The 19,035-nt window shown below is 39.6% G+C and overlaps 1 protein-coding gene across 1 annotated transcript; it reads right to left on the bottom strand.

The window, feature by feature from the left end:
- Window positions 1–6,020: 6,020 nt before the first annotated feature.
- LOC139309944 (vomeronasal type-2 receptor 26-like) lies at window positions 6,021–13,181 on the bottom strand. The gene is made up of 5 exons (XM_070934126.1): window positions 12,873–13,181; window positions 10,154–10,942; window positions 8,579–8,791; window positions 7,421–7,547; window positions 6,021–6,931 (listed from the first exon to the last, which is right to left on the bottom strand). The coding sequence occupies exons 1-5, from the start codon at window positions 13,179–13,181 to the stop codon at window positions 6,021–6,023; spliced, it is 2,349 nt and encodes a 782-aa protein (XP_070790227.1).
- Window positions 13,182–19,035: the final 5,854 nt, after the last annotated feature.

The raw sequence follows: 19,035 nt of genomic DNA, 5'->3' as shown, positions 1-19,035 counted from the left end.
CTTTGTCAAAAGTAGGTGTGAGCAGTGGAGCTGGGTGTCAAGCATGCAAATGACCCCACTTCCAACACTCTGGATGTCTACACCAGTTATTTCTGGAGGTGTTAGGTGACTTCATAGATCTTAAGGGACCTCAGAATTCCATGACTCTGTGTTGAGTCATAACTATTCTAACATCCTTTCTGGACATCTTCAAAAAGTAGTAACCCTGCTTCAAAACGGCATCTGGAAGGTTCAATACCTTCTGTGAAGACTTCATCCAGATAAGGAAATGGAAAACAGCCATGAATCTTATCCAAACAAGCCATATTATCCCCTTGTCCCCAAATGGGCAACTTTCAGCATTCTGCTATGTGAATGGGAAAACAATTAAAGATAGAAAATGGCAAGAGGGCATCCCCGAGTCTTCACTATCTAGACCAGGGCTGTCAAACTCAAGTGGAACAAACCTGCTCTCTGCCACCTTAGTCAGAGCTGGAACCAGTGGTGAAATACAAATTTTCTTTACTATCGGTTCTGTGGTTGTGGCTTGGTGGGTGTCGTGTAGCTTTCTGGGCATGGCTTGGTGGGCGTGGCAGGAGAAGGATACTGCAAAATCCCCATTCCCTCCCCACTCCTGGGGGAATGATATTGCAAAATCTCCATTCCCACCACATTCCTGGGGAAGGATATAGCTACTCAAAATTTCCACTGCTGGTTCTCCAGAACCTGTCAGAACCTGCTGGATTTCACCCCTGGCTAGAACTGTATTTGGAATAAAAGTTCTGCATTCAGATGTTTTATGCAAGGCATCTTTTTGTGTTAATTTTCCATCTGTTTTTTTTTATCTGTTCCAAGATCAATTCAAAATGTCTTGAGATACATGGCATGGGCCCGGGGTACCTGCAGGACCACCTTCTGCCTGCCTCCCACTGCCCTGTGCGCTCACATAGGACTGCCCTCCTCCAGGTGCCATCGGCCAGACAATGTCGGCTGGTGGTGCCCAGGATGAGGGCGTTCTCTGTGGGCACACCGACCCTCTGGAATGGGTTACCCACGGGGCTCCGGATGGCCCCCGACCTCCGCTCTTTCCGCCGTGACCTGAAGACATGGCTTTTCCAACAAATTTGTTGATCTGATGGGTAATTTTTAATTGGGAGATTTTAATTAATTATTTTAGTAGCTGTTTTTATTGTTTTCATCGTTTTAATTTCTGTGAGCCGCCCCGAGTCCTTTGGGAGAAGGGCAGCATATTAAGTATAAGAAAAATAAAATGAAATAAAATAAAATTTGAGCTAAAGTGACCAAATAAACCAGACTAGTTATCACTAGTTCCCAGGGCCATGGAGTCAACTGAAATGGTATCTGTTGCCTGAAATCTGCAATTTTTATATCTTAGGCCACTATTTCTGCCCAAACCAAGTGTGAGGAATAAAAGCTTCCAGCTTTTCCATCTCCCATTACCTAGTCGAAGCTCAGGTCATTTCTGAGGCTGGTGCCTGGAGGGTTTGAGATCTCCCTGGACTAAATTCCCTCCCTCTAACAGACAATTCATTCTTCCTCTTCACTGACAGCACTTAGAGGTCTCCGGAACTGAGGCAATCCAATATCTGACAACAATTGTTGAAAATTCCAGGATTTTTTATTTTTCTTTTTGAACCACCAATAAGTAGATTGATACAGACTCAATACTCCAAAATCACTGGAAACTTGAACAGGTGATTTGGGTTTTCTGTCTGCAGTGGCTGGGGAGACATTTTCATTTCACAGAAGGAAAACTTACACATTTTTTCTCAAAAAGGAATTGTAAATACTTTCAACTAATGACAAAATTAATCTTAATACTAAGACTGTTTTCTATTTCATCTATTTTCTATAACCTCTTCATCCACATACAGTCATGTGAAAAAGAAAGTACACCCTCTTTTGAGTTCTCTTCACACCTGGCTTCTCCATTTTGACTTCTTTTTGTAAAACAAATGATGACATGGTGTAATACATCAGGTGTTGTTATTCGTCTGAGTTGTATTTATCTACTTTTAAGAACTGCTGAAGACCAGATGATTTTTACTATGTCCTGCTATGTAAAATCATCGAACTCAAAGAGGGTGTACTTATTTTTTTCACATACTTTCTTTAATTTCTTAAATTGTATTTTCTTTAATGTTCAATTTCACTGCATCTTCTTGCCTTTTATATGTTTTCAGTTTTAGTTTTAGTTTTCTATTTTACTTCTGTCAAAGTCTTGAATTTTTCCTTGTTTTAAAATATTTTTAAACATTCTTTCATCACCCACCCACCCACCCACCCATCTTCTGATTCTGGGCTGCATCTAATCAGAGTTCCCTAAAAGAGAGAACTATTTTCCCCTTCAACTCCTCTAGTTCTGAGGGAAGACAAAAGACCCACCTCTCTCTCTCCCTAGTGGCTGCCTCTATTCCTGGCTTGCCCCTGTCGTCCTGGCAACCCAACAGCAGCCAATCAAACAGGAAGGAAGAGACAATGGTTACCTGGGAACTGAGTCACCAATCAGCTGCACAGAGAAGCAATTGAATAAATAAAGACAAGAGGGGTGTTATCAAATAAGGATAAAAATAAAAGTTTTTTGGTGATGAAAAAAAGACAAAAACTCCCAGAAATGCAGAAGGAAGGGAGACTTAAGTTTTGGAAGGTCTCCCCCAGATAAAAATGGCTGCTGTGAAGAGATTCTCCCCAAGTGGAGGCTTTGGGGCAAGTGGGAGCAGCAAAGAGTCTGGCCAGAAGGTCTGGAGGAGCCATGAGGGACCCTCAGGATGCATCTTCCTCCGAGTCCTACAGAATTGCCTCCAGGGAGATGCCGATTGCATGCTTGTAATCACCATTCACCTCTGAATGGTAGTGATAAAGTGTTCAGATTAAATTTAGCTGGTAGTATAAAAACATTTTCCAAGAGTTTATTCATGAAGATCAGTGTGGCTTTTTACTTAAATGACAAAAGACAATGTGAGAACTGTATTGGTTGTCATAGTACTTTTACAACAACATAACAAAAAACAAGCCACATAGCTCTTCTTAGATGCAGAGAAAGCCTTTGATAATTTGCATTGGCCCTTTTTGCTTATTCAAGAAATTTAGTGTCAGAACGTTGAAATTATGGTTAATGATGATCTAACTAAACCATGTGGTATTTAGAAGGGGACAAGTCAAGGTTTTCCTTTGTCCCCTTTGTTGTTTATTTTGGCTCTTGGAGTGTTGACTTTTCATGGCCCAGGAGGAAGGAGAGCAGAAGGGAGGTTCCCTTAGGTTAGTTGCCTAGCAACAGAACAAAGATTCCGATGAGTGACAGTTGGCTGCAACAACATTCTGAGGAGTGTCAGCCCATATAAGAGACTGGGGGTTCCCTCTCTTCTCTTTGCTGGAAATGACATTTAATCCTCAAGTGTGATCCCTGTGTATGAATTTCTCTCTTGCCCCTTAGGCTATTGGAATGGCTGAGAACTGTGACTCTGCTCTTGAGCCTTGGAGCTCTTCTGCACACCCCTCAGGAAACATTGGTAGATGAGATTTCTTCACAAATTAACACAAACTGAATGTCTGATATAAGGAGTAACTCGGCTGTGCTTGCATATAGATGGGTACCTAAACAGCAAAAGGCCAGAGCCCAAAACAATCCGGTTATTATGCCTGCCACATAGCACCTATGTGTAGTGTGAGAAAACTTCCACTGTGGAACCCATGCAGATTTTGGGTGAATGGCCTCATGTGAAAGATGCTGAGAAGTCAAAGAGATGGAGATGGGGTCTTTGCTTGTACTGTGGTGGCAACAAAATATTTGCCCAGAAATTCAGCCTTATCTTCTTGAGAAATGGTTCAGGTCTAGGTGGAGTCCTAAATCAGAGTCAGGTTCTGGCAAACCAAGCCAAACACGTTTTTCCATTCCCTCAAAACTTCTTGTGATTTCAGTGCAATTGCTAGTGAAAAAAGTGAGCCTGGGTTCTGCTGTTCATTGGCCACACTTAGGAGTGATGGAAAACATAGGAATTGTAATTTGATTCAATATTGTCTCAGGCAAATGAGATATAGTGCATTGTAAGCATCTAGGTGCCTTGGAGATGTTCTCCCAATAATTAAGATGAGAAGGAGAAGTTGGAGTAAGCAAACAGAAGCAATTTTATGGATTTGACAAATGTTGTCAAACTCCCTCTACCCCCACAAATATATACGCATGCGTGCACACACACCAGATGTGGGTTTCAGCAGGTTCTGACCAGTTCTGGAGAACCGGTACAAGAAATTTTGAGTAGTTCGGAGAACCGGTAAATACCACCTCTAACTGGCCCTGCCCCCATCTATTCTCTGCCTCCCGAGTCCCAGCTGATTGGGAGGAAATGGGGATTTTGCAGTAACCTTCCCCTGCCACGCCCACCAACCACACCCACCAAGCCACGCCCACCAATAGTAAACTTTTTTGAATCCCACCACTGACACATCCACCCACCCACAAGTTTATATGATAAATTTTGAATGTTGATTCAGCAGTTGAACCTCTCTGTGTCTCAAGAACCTTGGTGGGGGTTAGATGATGGGGACACAAGGAAAGATTGTTTGGGGTGCTCCTAGTTTTGGTTCTTAGACTAACTCAACTAAAAGAGACTTCCCCAGATTACATCAAGGGTTTTTTTACTGGAAAGCTTTGTAGGATTGGAAATGTGGAAACATGAAGGGACAATTTATTACACTTGATGGGCACGTAAAAAGACTTTATAATTAGTTTCAAACTCCTACATTCAAAGAGAGGATTTTAAAGATAAATATTCAATTTAAGACATGTTTAATGTTTCCTTTTAGGATTGGTGGATAAATGGATAGAAAAATGTCATGGAAGATTATTTCAATTCTGATTAATGTTGCAAGATTACAAAAATGGAAAAAAATAAGCACTACCCCTCATAGAGAAATGGTTGGTGAAAGAGACTGAATTTGCTGAGATGGACAAAATGTTTTTCTTTATTAGAAAAAGGACAATATCTATCTTTATTGGTGTCTGAAACATCCTTAGTGTCTTTTTGCATAAAAAGTCCACAACAATCAACTTGAGATTTATGGTTTCAATGATTTGACAGAATATATTATAGAAAGAAGAGAGTAAATATATATATATAGAGAAGTTAAAATATAACTGTACTTATAATTGCTATGAAGAATATTGGAAGTTATTTCTTTATATTTCAATAGCTTTATTTATATCATTCCATTTTTCCACTCTTCTATTTTCTTTTCTTCTTGCACTTTTAGCTTTTTCTGTTATTTCTCTATTTCTTTTTGGTTCTCTCTAGCCTATTTGATTTATATTGCTTTTTACTAGGAGAGCATCCACCCACTGCTTCAAAAGCCTTTACTTCTTTGTTGCCATTCCAGAGATCAACCAGCATTTCCAGGTCCTTCTAAATTTCCACCTGGGTTACAATCTCCATGATCATTATTTCAACCCCCAAATGACCTATGATGCTGTGTTGGACCTGCTCTTAGCTGGGGAGGCCCATATTGCTAACTTTAACTGTAGAAGGCAGAAGAACCTTTTCATTGTCCTTGAAGGGACTGAGACTGACATCTTCTCTCATTTTGCCTCCATGTCCACCATTTACAAAATCCCATAGAAATGACCATCACATTCTGTAGCCTATGACACATATTGTAGGGGAGTCCAATATTGCAAAGAACCACAACCGTTGATTCACTATCATACAACTAAAATAATGACATATTACAGCCCCCTGAAATTGTATAGTTATTTCTGGCATATCAATAAGATTCCCATTACACAAGTGTTATGTTTAAAATATCTTGGTGGGACATCTTGGAGCTCCTCTAAGGGCATAGGAAAGAGATGATAACTCAAATGCTCAAAAGAGCTCAGCAGCCATCCTGCAATTCTAGAGTACAAGGAAGAAGGGCTATTGTACAACTAGCCCTTAAATTATTTCAAGCAAAATCATTGGCTGACTAATGTATGGAGAAGAGCTTTGGCTATTTTCTAGGACTGGCCTGTGGGAAATTACACTGTCTCATATTGCTACATTTCTTCTAGTCGTAAGCTGCTCCTTTGTATTCAGATCTGGCCTCAGAATGATAATGTAGCACTTGGGGATGAAGATGCAACCCAGCAATCCAGCATTTGAGGCCAAGATGGAGAAGACCTGAACAGCCACTGTGTATTTCCCTTTGGTGCTCAGGTAAGTGGGCACAAAAGTGACCCAGACACTGCAGAAGACCAGCATGCTGAAGGTGATCAGTTTGGCTTCATTGAAGCCACCAGGCAGATTCCTGGCCAGAAAAGCTACTGTGAAGCAGATGGCAGCCAGGAAGCCCAGGTAGCTGAGGGTGATGTAGAACATGACAACAGAACCTTCATTGCATTGCAGGATGATCACTCCAGGCTTGGAATGGAAGTCAGAGTCAGGGAATGGGGGAGAAATTCCAAGCCAGATGGAGCAGATGATAATTTGGACAGTAGAAGAAGAAAGGATGATGGAGTTAGCCAAGTTCTTCCCCAAAAATCTCTTTACTTGGTTTCCTGGTTTTGTGGCCAGGAAAGCCAGCACCACTGTGATTGTTTTAGCCAAGAGAGAAGAAATGGCAACTGAGGAGATGATGCTGAAAAATGTTTGTTGGAGAAGGCAGGTGGCTTTCCTTGGTTGATCAATGAAGAGAAGAGGACATAAGAAGCAAAGCAGGAGGGAAACCAAGAGGATGTATGAAAGGTCCCGGTTGTTGGCTTTGACAATGGGAGTTTCTCGATAGTTAATGAAAATGATTAAGACAAGACTTGTGATTAGAAACAAGAGTAGGGCAGAAGAGACCAAGAGGATGCCCAGATTTTCTTTATAAGACAGGAAAGATATACTTTTGGGGATACACTGGATTCGGTCCTCATTTGGATATTTATTATCTGGACACTTGGTGCATTTTTCTGTATCTGAAAACAGCAAAAAAAAAAAAAGAGCATTTCTTTAATATTCTGTCCCTTTATATTTCAAGAAATACCTTTTAGGGACAACAACTGACACCTGGAAGTTTTCCAAGATGAATTTATTAACATCTCTACAGAAAGAAGATAAGAAGAATAGCATTTTCTATATATATATATAAAAAGCTATATTTCTAATAGTCTATGAAATAGGTAAAAGTCCTAGGATTATAATAAGTATCAGTGTAATATGCAGAATCTTTACAGTAAAACTATGTTAAAAGTAAATAATGCATCAGTTGATCTTTCTGGAGTAACAGCTGACACCATTAGGTTTTTCAAAGAAGAATTTGTTAACAGTAGAACAAAATGAATTACGGATATAATTGAATCTCTCTCTCTCCTTCTTTGTCTATATTGCTAAAGTCTATCAAACTGGAGGATGCTCTAAATGAATCTCCTTCCACAAGCCCTTTCATTATCTACAGTGCAACCCACTTTCCTGAGTGGAGATGGTCCCCTCCGGACAAGGAACACAGTCATAGCAGCAAACTGGCTCTCCTTCCCGAGTCTGCTTGACAAATCCAGGATGGCATTTTTCCACACATTTGGACTGAGGCAAAGGCTAAGAAGAAAAAAGAAGAAATTGCAAAGAAAATATGTCAGCATTAACCATCCTGACATGCTAACATGCTCTTCAAATAAGATTAAAAGTGACTGCTCAGTTTCTAGAACTGTATGATACGAGATAGAGTTGAGGTCATGAGAACATGTCCCTCCAAAAGAATGACTCAGGCATCTTTTGCTTCAGAACATGGGACATGCATGGGCACTATGTCAGTGTCAGAAGGAGGTATTTCTAAGGCCCATCTAGGTATCAAAAATTTAGAATTAGAATTACAATTAGATTACAATAGCTGGCATGGAAGAACAATCCCATATTTGATATCAGTTCAATTTGGAAGCTTGAGGAGACTAAAAATCAAGGTGAACAAGAGAATTAAAGGGTTTTCAGATGAGGTGCTCTCTTGGAAGCTAAAGACCAAATCTTAGCTGCATTTCCTTTCATATTGTCCCTCATTACTTAAAACATCAAGAAGTGTTTTTTTCTGTATCAAAGACATGTTTCAGTGCTTCAGTTTCTGGGGTCAGGGCTTTATCTCTCATCAGACCAATCGCTACGATTCCATGTAAAGAGAAATTCTTGGACCTCCTTCATAGAAGCAGAAGACCTTTTGCACTATCCCAGTGGGGTGAAAGATTGAAATGGATAACTCTGCCCATGTGTGGGTTGCTGAAAAACCTCTTGCCCTGTCCTTTCATGAGACACTGGGCTCAATCAGGATAAGGTGAACCCTAATTCCAAAACTAATTTTCCATTGGGCAGGACCTCCATCCAGTACTGATTCAATTTCATCCAATTCAATCTTAAATTGAATTCAGGCAGCTGGTCAACAAAATTGCCTTCTTCTTTGCAATTTGTGGGAAAGGAAGAAGCGAACCAGAGGCTACCAGCCCTAACACTTGAGGGCCTCTCTTATGATTTTCATGCATCTTCTACAATTCAACTCTAAGCCATGGTGTATAGGCTTATCCTAACTGAGGTAGGTTGGAACCCTTTGGGAAATATAGAAAAGACACCAAAATGTCTCCCACCCTTTTGAGCAACTCCAATGTTGACAGATAAGCTTGGTTGATCGTAATTCTCTGTTTTTCAACTGTCACCAGAATCTCTCTAATACGTGTCCCCTTTGGGAAAAACACCCAGCTCATGATTTCCAGATCAGCTGCCAAATCACCATTTTGGTCCTGGTACAGTTCAAATGTGGAAAGATTTAAGAATTCATTCTTCTCCAGAAAGGGATGGAACTAGAATGGAAACATCCAGGAATTTTAAAAATAGTAAACTTGGTAACTTATTCTTTATTGTATGTTCTCAATTGCATCTTTCTTCTACAGATTTGTCTTGCAAATAGTTTTACCACAATCTTCAAAAGTGAAAAAGAAATGTTAATCAAAATGTGTCAATCATATATGGACAATATATGTATTGAAAAAAAATACAACTGACAAAATCTATCTATGATAGGGAACATATAGAGCAGGTGAGAAATAAATTGGACAAAGAAAATATTCATAAACATTGGGAAGAAACAGTATGGTCGGCAGAAAGCATAGATTTGTCACAAAGAAATTGCCAGGCTAATCTTCTCCCAGGCAGATGAGATGGGAAACATGACTGAAAAGCTAATTGTAGTTTTTTGTAAAGTTATATTAAGAGAATATTTATTTATCCAATTGATATGCTGCTCATTTTGCACTGTAGTCAACAATTTATGTCTGAAAGTACAAATGTCCCACCAACTCTTTTTACAACCTGAGAAGTTAGAGGGGATCCTTTCTGAATTTCTTGCTCTGTTCATTATTCAGTTGTGTCTCTGATTGCACATTTTTAACAAATTGTGTCAGAGCTGTCATCCTTCGCTCACACCTGTGCTCTCCTAGATGTCAGTCTGCCATACATTAAGGAGGGAGTGAGTGAGAGGGAGCCAGGAGAGGAATAAGGGGGACCTGAAACAGAAACCTGGCAAACCAAAAGTGAAAGTCATAACATTCCAAGACTTCCCAAGGCCATGGTCCTGGGAATGGAATGCAGGATCTATCTATCTAACCAACCAACTAACCAACCACAGTCTGGACAATTACCAAAACATCTTCTCTGAATGTGGCTGGACAATGGGGTGATAACAGGGGGATGGATTAGGGAATGGAAAGTTAACTGGGGGAATTTTTGCACTCAAGCTTTTAGTTCTGGCTTTGTTTACTGTAACTACTTGGCTTTAGTAAAAGTAATCTTTTTACTACAAATGGAATTGAGAGTGCTTCTTTCATAAGGGATCAAATTAAGCCAGGTCTGAGATTAAGCCACAACCGCAGTAACAATTTTCCCAGAGCCAAAAACTACTGAGGAAATTGTGCAACCAGGTCCACTCCTGAGAGTGAAGAGTCACTAGTGAAAGGAGAATCTAAAATCTTGGGAACTGGGCATACATCTTTTAAAAAATTTACCTGGATTTTCCACTCTTTGTAATATTATGCCCCATGTTATTAGATTGGCCAAACCTGTTGGCCTCTTGTAGCACAAGAAGGTTGAGATGGTTCCCTTCCTTCTTCTTTCAATTCCTTCTCAAAAGGAACTAAGTTGGATGAATCCTTATAGGGACTTCATACCTGCCATGGCTGCAGCCTTGGAGCCCCCCAAGTCTCTGTGCCATCCTTCATTCTCTTCCTGGATCTGGAGGAATATGCAGCATTCAAGGCATAAGCCAGAGTCTTAATGACACTGTAAAATTGGTGGAAATTAAAGACCCTTTCCAAATTCTGTCCCTTTTGGGTCGCCAATGGTGCTTTCTGAGTGCATCTTCTCCGTCCTTTGACAGAAAAGACATGCTTTGAAAAAGAACAGCGAAATGACTGATACTTAAAAGGTGGTTCCACAAAGAATTTGCCTACAAAGGCATCTGCCATTGGTTGTTGTTTTTTCACTAAACCAAGGGTCCACACATTAGTCACATATTTGAAAAGTCCCCTTTTCACTGGATGTAATCCAATGACTGTTGTGATCCAGACTTTCCCTACAACAGGTCTTGAGAAGCCATCAAATATTAACTGGAAAGTAAGAAGTCTGTCCCAAATGGCATGATATTCAATGTGGTGAACATAGACATTGACTTCTCTCCACTTAGAGAGGGCTGCCGTGAGGGATGCTGAATTTCCAGTTGTTGAGAATTGTTGTGATATAACAGCACAAATTCCACTCTTGGCCAACAGAGGAGTCAAAGTCCTCATGAAATTCTCTCCATTCTCCATGTCTGAAGCAAAGAGGCCAATCAAGGTCCATCCAAAATGTAGAAGCACTTTGACAATTTCTGGGTAGAACCCTTTTTTGGGGAACAAGGAATGGTAAAATGGCAAGTGACTTTTGTCATGCAGCAAATCTGAAAAGATTTGAAAATTCATCTAAAAAAGCAATAAAGAATACTGTATTATATTTAGAGTCAGATCAATTCCAAAATCTTAGCTTTAAAAAAATCCAGTTTGGTTCTCATAAATATATTTAAATAGTTTATTCTTGATTAGTCATTAAGCCATTAAGAATAAAGGAAAAACAACATTAACAAGACTGGATAAAACATTAATTTTTAAGTAAAAAAGAATAAGAATAAAAAAATGCACGTTATATTTCTGTATCACGCCTACTAGTCTGACCTGCATATGCAGATCTCAATTGAAATGTTTTGTTCAACAAATAAAGGGCTGAATTTTATATGTATTTATATTTTTTGAGCATGTGTGTGTGTGCATAAATTTTGACCACAAGGGAAATAGAGTTAATAGATTAATATAAGGATACCAATAGGCCATTCTTCTAATCTGAGGCCCAAGATACTCATCCCTCTCTTTCTTATAAAATAGACATTAAAATTATAATTATGTTGTGTTTATCTCTTGAGCTCCATAAATACAAGTCCGTTCATTACTTGTTCATTATTTAATCATGACTTGATTAAATCTTCCATATTTAATCATTGTGACACAGTATTCAAAACTTGCTGGAGTAAATACTGCTTCAAGATGTTTAATACTTTGTACATTGAAATACGTGCCAATTTGGAAGTACATTTGTTAGGGCCCATCCATTTCAATGTGCCATCCTTACTGAGAATGTCTGCATCGTTCTCTGTTCAATATCCCACATTTTTTGTTTATATTTTTTTTTGCTTGTTCTCCAGATGTACAAGAGACAGCACTTAATATATTTTGTCAGCTGTGCAATTCAAGATCTTTTTAATTGTACTTTTTCTGTTCTAAAAAACAACATTTTGGAACTCTTGTCAATTTTCATAACTTTAATTTTACATCAATAATTATATGTCCTGATTTTAGACATAGAACAAATTATATAAATTTCCAAATTAGCTCTGTGGGTAGTAACTGAAGTATTTTTATCCAGTCCCCAAATTCTTCTCAGATGTTTTGATTTGATTTGATTAGCTTTGGTAATAGTAGTGATATATTTTAAGTCCTAAATTTCATCTCCATACAACCACCACAAAACATATTGAGAGTATGATAATAATTTATCAGCAGCAAATAATACATGCATTAATCTCCTTAGGCATATGCACAACAGAATCCTTCATTGGATCTGATAATTCCCTAATATCTAGACTGAATAAAATGTTTCAAGTATGCACCTTTGTCTTATCCCTGGGGAAGTATCCATCCTACATTTTATGGATTCTTAAGCTGGAACCTCCCTGTCAGACAAGTGCATGTAGAAAGGACCTTTGATCATCATCAAAAGTCTAGGTTCTTTCTTTAGAGCAATTCGTTTCTTCCAAAACATTTCTCTCTTTTCTTTGTCAAATGCTGCACTAAGATCTACAAAGGCAGGGAACTGTTATTTTCAATGGTGAATATATTTTGTAGCTAGATGGTTCAAGGCAAAACTATTGTCCATAGAAGGCCTACTCTGCCTAAAACATGCTTGTTTTTAACATATTAAAACGTATTTTCATTAAGTTGGGGCTATTTTACCATTGAAAATAGCAATATTTTTGTTGGAAGTATCTACAAAAGATAAGTTTATCATCCCTGCTGCATCTTCCGTTTGCACAGAAGACCATTTGATTTGACATACTGCCTCTCCCAACTTTCCCAAGTGTGAGGAAGAAGACCTAAAGCAATAATGACGATGTCATCAGAAGTAATCACTGCTTTGATCCTTATCCCCTCCACACTGTGGATCCAAATCCCTAACCATGATACCTAAAATCACCATGGTGAAAAGTAACTGTTAATTTTCAAAGAGAAGATATGGTTGGATTTATCACGTACCAAGACATCTCCCCACTCAATTTACCTATAGAAAAATTAACATACAAACCTGAGGGACTTTGTAGGTGTCTCCTAATCTTGACATCTGAATGGAGATGTCATCAGCAGCTGCATCAACAAGAGCCAAAATGTTGTCCTTCTTTCCACAGCTGTAGTTGGGAACATTGGCTTTTCCAGTAGAGAGGATGTCCAGCAAGGCATCTGACGTGCCAAGTGTGTTCAAACAGTTGTCATGGATGTTGTAGCCAAGTGTGAGATTTCGCGGAAGCCAGGGAGTCTTGTTGGCCACTTGAATGTTAAAAATGTACCGTAGAAATGTGTCTGTATCACTAACTATACTAATATAAAAAGTGTTCATGTTATCGTCATCATCAATGGCAGCAATAACATAGTACTGTTTTCAATTAAATATTTTTTTAAAATAATTTTTATTAAACAGTTTTTTTAAAACAAACAAACCAAAAAAAAAAAAAACCCAGATATTTACATTTTCTTTTCAAGATCTTCGCATCAGTAATCCATATTTATACATTTTCTCTTTCTTATCTTAATATGTCTTTTATACATATATTTCTAGTATATCATATAAATACCATTATAATGTATTCTCTTAATCTAAATATTTTATTTACATTGAACATAAACAGGTACCTAGTTTCCTTTCCACAATTTATATCATCCCATTTGTTTCCATATTCCTCCACCTAATTTAACCATTGTTTAGTTTTCTTTTGTCCCCACCTTTTCCCCCCCTTTCTCCTCCAACCATTTATACCATTTCTCCCAGACCAAGTAGTATTCTGTTTCATCTTTTTCTTGTATCTCCTTTGTGAGCTTATCCATTTCCACACACTCCATAATTTTTCTAATCACTGAGTCTCAAGCTAATACTGACCCAAAAACAAACGCAAATGTTAGTCGCATATCACCATTTCTTGTTTTTAATTGTTTCCTAATATGATTTGATAGCTTATTAGTAACCTTGACTATCACTAAGTGTTGTATCTTTTTATTCTTGATGAATGTATTTTATGAATGTATAAATTCCTTGTGTGTCCAATCATACTTGGCCAATAAAGAATTCTATTCTATTCTATTCTATTCTATTCTATTCTATTCTATTCTATTCTATTCTATTCTATTCTATTCTATTCTATTCTATTCTATTCTATTCTTCTATTTAACCGCAATCAGTTTATTATTTGCAGCAGTATTAATTTTCATCTGCCCAGTAACTAGGATTCAATATTCTTCAGTCATTAAAGTAGAACAATCATGATAGCAAGAAGCCATTTCATAAGTGACCCCCCCGCAAAAAAGCGAGAGAAGCCATAGAAATTCAAAATGATTCAGGAAATTAGACAAGTTGTGCAACGTAGGAATATGTGAAATAGGAAGATAAGGAGAATGTTAGAAGTGCAAATGGAGGGAATGCAACTCCATCACACTGAATGACTTACAAGTTTGACTGAATAGAAGGAATCCTGTTGAAAGGCAACGTTGTTTTTTGCAATATGTGTGTTGCAGTGGTGATCATAGTAATGAGATGATCTCCTGGCCTGTAAAAGCTCTGCGGTCTTTTTTCATCCTGGTACTTCAAACTCAGGGGGCACTTCCTTCTCAGCTTCCCAGGGTTTGGCTGGGACATCAGCAGCATCAGAAGTAGCAGCAGGAGGAGGTCCATCATTCATGGGGCTGAATTAATCCCCTTCCTGTTTCTAAACAAGAGCAACAAGAAGAGTTAAAAGAATTCAAAGGACTCTCACAAGATGGAAACGCCAGTCCTTTCCTGATCCCAACAGAGAGAAATTGAGCTTTACTTGGAAAATAAAAAAATAAAGAAAATAAAGAAAATAAAGACATTCAAAAGCACAGCCCTTGCCTGTCCCTTAACTTGTGCCACACAGAGGGTGATCTAAGGCATTTATCCTTTTCTGATGCAAGAGTTTTTCATGTTACTTCAGTCTGGTGTTTACACCAAAGGCAAGAAGCAGCAGAAAAAGTCTCAAAGGCCAGAATTGTGAAAATTATAGTGAAAAAACAAACAAACTTCTTCTCTTGGGATCCTGAACTTCTACAGCTCCACATGTAAAGGGGCAGCTGGAAAAAAATAGCTCAGTAAAAAAAAAAAAAAAAAAAAAAACCACAGTTACACCCCTGAGGACACTGTTCTGTAGTGGTTGTGGCCCTTCCTGTCAGGACATGTCCAGAAAGTGATGCTGAAGGAAGATAGTAAAAGTCACATACAGTTTATTTCTGCTGTCCTTCAATGTTCGCAACCTTGGCGTTCTCCTGGATTCGCGGCTGTCTTTAGTAGACCATCTGACGGCTGTGTCCAGGGGGGCTTTTTCACAGGTTTGCCTGATGCGCCAGTTGCAACCTTACCTAGACAGGGATGCCCTCCGCACAGTCACTCAGGCTCTCGTTATCTCTCTGTCTGGACTACTGCAATGCCCTCTACATGGGGCTGCCCTTGAGGTGCACCCAGAGGTTCCAACTGGTCCAGAATGCGGCCGCGCGGGTTATTACAGAAGCTTCCTGATACTCCCAGGTTACACCTCTCTTGCGCGAGCTGCACTGGTTGCTGGTGGTCCTTCGGATCCGCTTCAAGGTGCTGGTTCTCACCTATAAGCCCTTCATGGCATGGGCCCGGAGTAATTGCAGGATCACCTCCTACCGGCCTCCCACTGTCCAGTGCGCTCACATAGGGCTGCCCTCCTCCGGGTGCTGTCGGCCAGACAATGTTGGCTGACGGCGCCCAGGATGAGGACGTTCTCTGTGGCTGCACCGACGCTCTGGAATGAGTTACCCACCAGGCTCCGGATGGCCCCTGATCTCCGTTCCTTCTGCAAAGACTTGAAGACATGGCTTTTTAAGCAAATTGTCTGATTCTGTTTTGGGAGTTTTAATTAATTGTGGGATTTTAATTGAATTTTTAAATCTTATTTACTATTGCTGTTTTATTGTGATTTTATTGTTGTGAGCCGCCCCAAGTCCTTCGGGAGAAGGACAGCATATAAATTTTAATAAAATAAAATAAAATAAAAAATAAATAAATATGGTGTCTTGTCTCCAGGGAACACTGGAGACAATCTCAGCCAGAGCTATGGAGTTTGGTGACGTTCTAGGTTGGTGGCATTTAGTGCTTCCTGTCTTCTAAAGGCAAGGAAGCAATCACTACTTTTGAACCAGGGATGAAATCCAGCAGGTTCTGAAAGGTTCTGGAGAACCGGTAGCAGAAATTTTGAGTAGTTTGGAGAACCGGCAAACATCACCTTTGGCTGGCCCCAGAGTGGGGTGGGAATGGGGATTTTGCAGTATCCTTCCCCTGGAGTGGGGAGGGAATGGGAATTTTGCAGTATCCTTCCCCTGCCACACCCACCAAGCCACACCACGCCCACCAAGCCATGCCCACAGAACCGATAGTAAAAAAAAATGCATTTCACCACTGTTTTGAACGCTGTCCAACGTTAAGAGTTGGGCCTGTTTGTGGTTTTGTTTTCTCTTAGATCTCCCTATATGAATCTTAAATCCAAATCCTAAATTTGAGCCGATTTTAAAATTGTTTGTAACAAGTGAAATTTTATTTCCCACGATTTCTAGAAATATCAATTTTTGGGATGAGAGTTGGCTAAGAGGAAATGACAGCTTGTAGTTTGGTTAATGGGGAAAAAGTTTTAGAATGGGTAGAATGTGGGCTGGGGAAAAGTGGGACTTGGGGGCAAAACCTGAGAGGCTCCTTCCTTTGCAAAACAGGATCCCAAACTAGACCGTTCTTTTATTTTGTAAATGTTGCCATGGACCCTGAATCCAAAAGCAGACCCAGAAAAAGTTTTCAATCTTGTGTGCAAGTAGACTGCATTGGTGAGTTCACACAACACCCTTAACTTCGGTTAAGGAAAGGGCTACATTGGCACAATGCACCACAGCTGCTGGCTTTGCATGATGACCCATTCCACACATTTGCACAGGGCAAGGTTCCCAGCTATTGGAATTTTATTTTATTTTTTAAGTTTAAATTTAAATTTAAAGTTTTAAAATCTCAGTCAATACTTTCACAGGCTCTATGGCTGACCAAAAATGAGTCCACTGCTCCTTTGTGATTTCTTGAAGCTGCAAGGGAGAAAGGTGCCATTTTTAATCCAGTTTCCTCGGAAGCCCAACATCTTTACAACTCCCTTTGAACATCGCCTGTTAATTCAGTTGATGACTCCACACAGCTCAGGAAAGATGGTTTCTACTGAATCCAGGTTAAGGAGAGCATACTCTTCCACGATGGTCAGTGGGGTTTAACTCATTTGGCTCAATCTGAGACAAAAGACAGCTCTAGCTAGAGCCTTCTGAAAGCCTATAACAAAATGTGGATAACAACAGCCTATCTGGAATGAGCTCCCCCCGGAGATACGGAGGATCCTGGATTTATGCACCTTCCGCTGCGCCCTCAAGACCTTTTTAGTCCAACAGGCTGGCCTGGCCTAACCTCTCTTTTTAATTGTAAATTTTAAATTTGTCTAAAATTTTAGGGTTGTTTTAATCTGTTCTGGGCCAAATTTATTTAATTAGGTTTTATACTGTTTTAAATTTTGTAATTCTGTGTGTTTTATTTCTTGGCTGTTCACCGCCCTGAGTTCCTCGGGAGTAGGGCGGTATATAAATCTAATAATAAATAAATAAATAAATAAATAAATAAATAAATAAATAAATAAATAGCCACCCCTACTCCCCTTCCCTGGGCTCTCACCCGAGGCAAACCCACAAAGTAGGTGGCCACATTTCCAGCCAAGAAGGAGTTTCCACAACTAGGCTTCAGTGAGACATGGCTGCTAACGTAATGAAGAGAAGCCATGTTACATGTCAACCTGGCATTCCAAAACAAAAGCCAGAACCTCGAGCCATCAAAGATCTGGTAGTTAGGCACTGCAAGTGGAAACTGAGGATCATACAGTGGGATAACTTTCGAATAATGGACCTGGGATATAAGTCAACCTATTCTTCTCATTGTAAGGATGGACCTACCCATCCCATCAGAATTAATCAACAATCCACCAAGATAAAGCAAAACACAGGGACTCCCAATTGTACCTTTGAAGCACTTGGAGGTGTCCTGAAGTGGACAACAAAGCCCCAGAGATGGGAATGTCATAGGAGTCACACCACACCAAGTGAATCCACACAACAAGAGAAACTGCCACCAGGGTCTCCCTATACCAACTTCTGAGTGGTTGTGGCAAGAAATCAGATCACACCATCCACCGCACTGTGGGTGCACACCAGTGGTGGGTTTCAATTTTTTTTTACTACTGGTTCTGTGGGTGTGGCTTGGTAGGCATGGCATGGTTTGGTGGGCGTGGTTTGGTGGGCATGGCAGGGGAAGGATACTGTAAAATCTCCATTCCCTCCCCAATCCAGGGAAAGGTTACTGCAAAATCCCCATTTCATCCCAATCAGCTGGGATTTAGGAGGCAGAGAATAGATGGGGGTGGAGCCAGTCAGAATTTTTACTACCAGTTCTCCAAACTACTCAAAATTTCCACTACCAGTTCTCCAGAACTGGTCAGAACCCCCTGAAACCCACCTCTGGTGCACACCATCTCAGCTACAGACCTCACAGCACACTGTTTATTTAAAAAAATCAAGAAATTTCAAAGTATAAATGCTCTCAGTGTTTTTATCAATATGGAAAGAAAACACAGTGTCAAGGAAACTAAAATGAAAACTTCTACCAAATCTATAATTTTCTCTCTTTTAGCCAAGGATGCCATCAACAGGCCATCACTTTCCTATCTCTTGGTCAACTCTCATGAAAAAAAAAAGTGATATTTTTAGAACAGATGGCAAATGAAATTTTACTTCAGTTGCAAGGAGTTGTAAAATCAGTTCCAGTTTAGGATTAATATATGGACATCTCATTGAAAAAAAAATTCCCAAACTTTTAACATTAGGTTGGATTCAGGGATTCTAAGTGCTTCCATGGTGCACAGACAGCACTAGAGTTAAGTGTCAGCAACCTAGAGTGGCACCAAACTCTTGTGTGATCTTTCTTACTAGTCTCTAGAGATAAGAGACCACATTGAAGGAAAGCAGAAGTCACTTTTCTGGCTATTGAAGGCTATTGGAGGCTATATTCCTCCAGCATCACTTTCTGGACATGTCCTAACAGGAAGGACTATGACCACTACAGAACAGTGCCCCAAGGGGGGTATCTGTTATTT

The sequence above is a fragment of the Pituophis catenifer genome, unplaced genomic scaffold (assembly GCF_029215685.1).
Source record: "Pituophis catenifer annectens isolate HBS135680 unplaced genomic scaffold, rPitCat1.0.hap2 SCAF_2, whole genome shotgun sequence".
Lineage (NCBI taxonomy): Eukaryota > Metazoa > Chordata > Lepidosauria > Squamata > Colubridae > Pituophis > Pituophis catenifer.
Note: the sequence above shows the minus strand (reverse complement) of the source record. Positions and strands in the feature narration are given on the sequence as shown.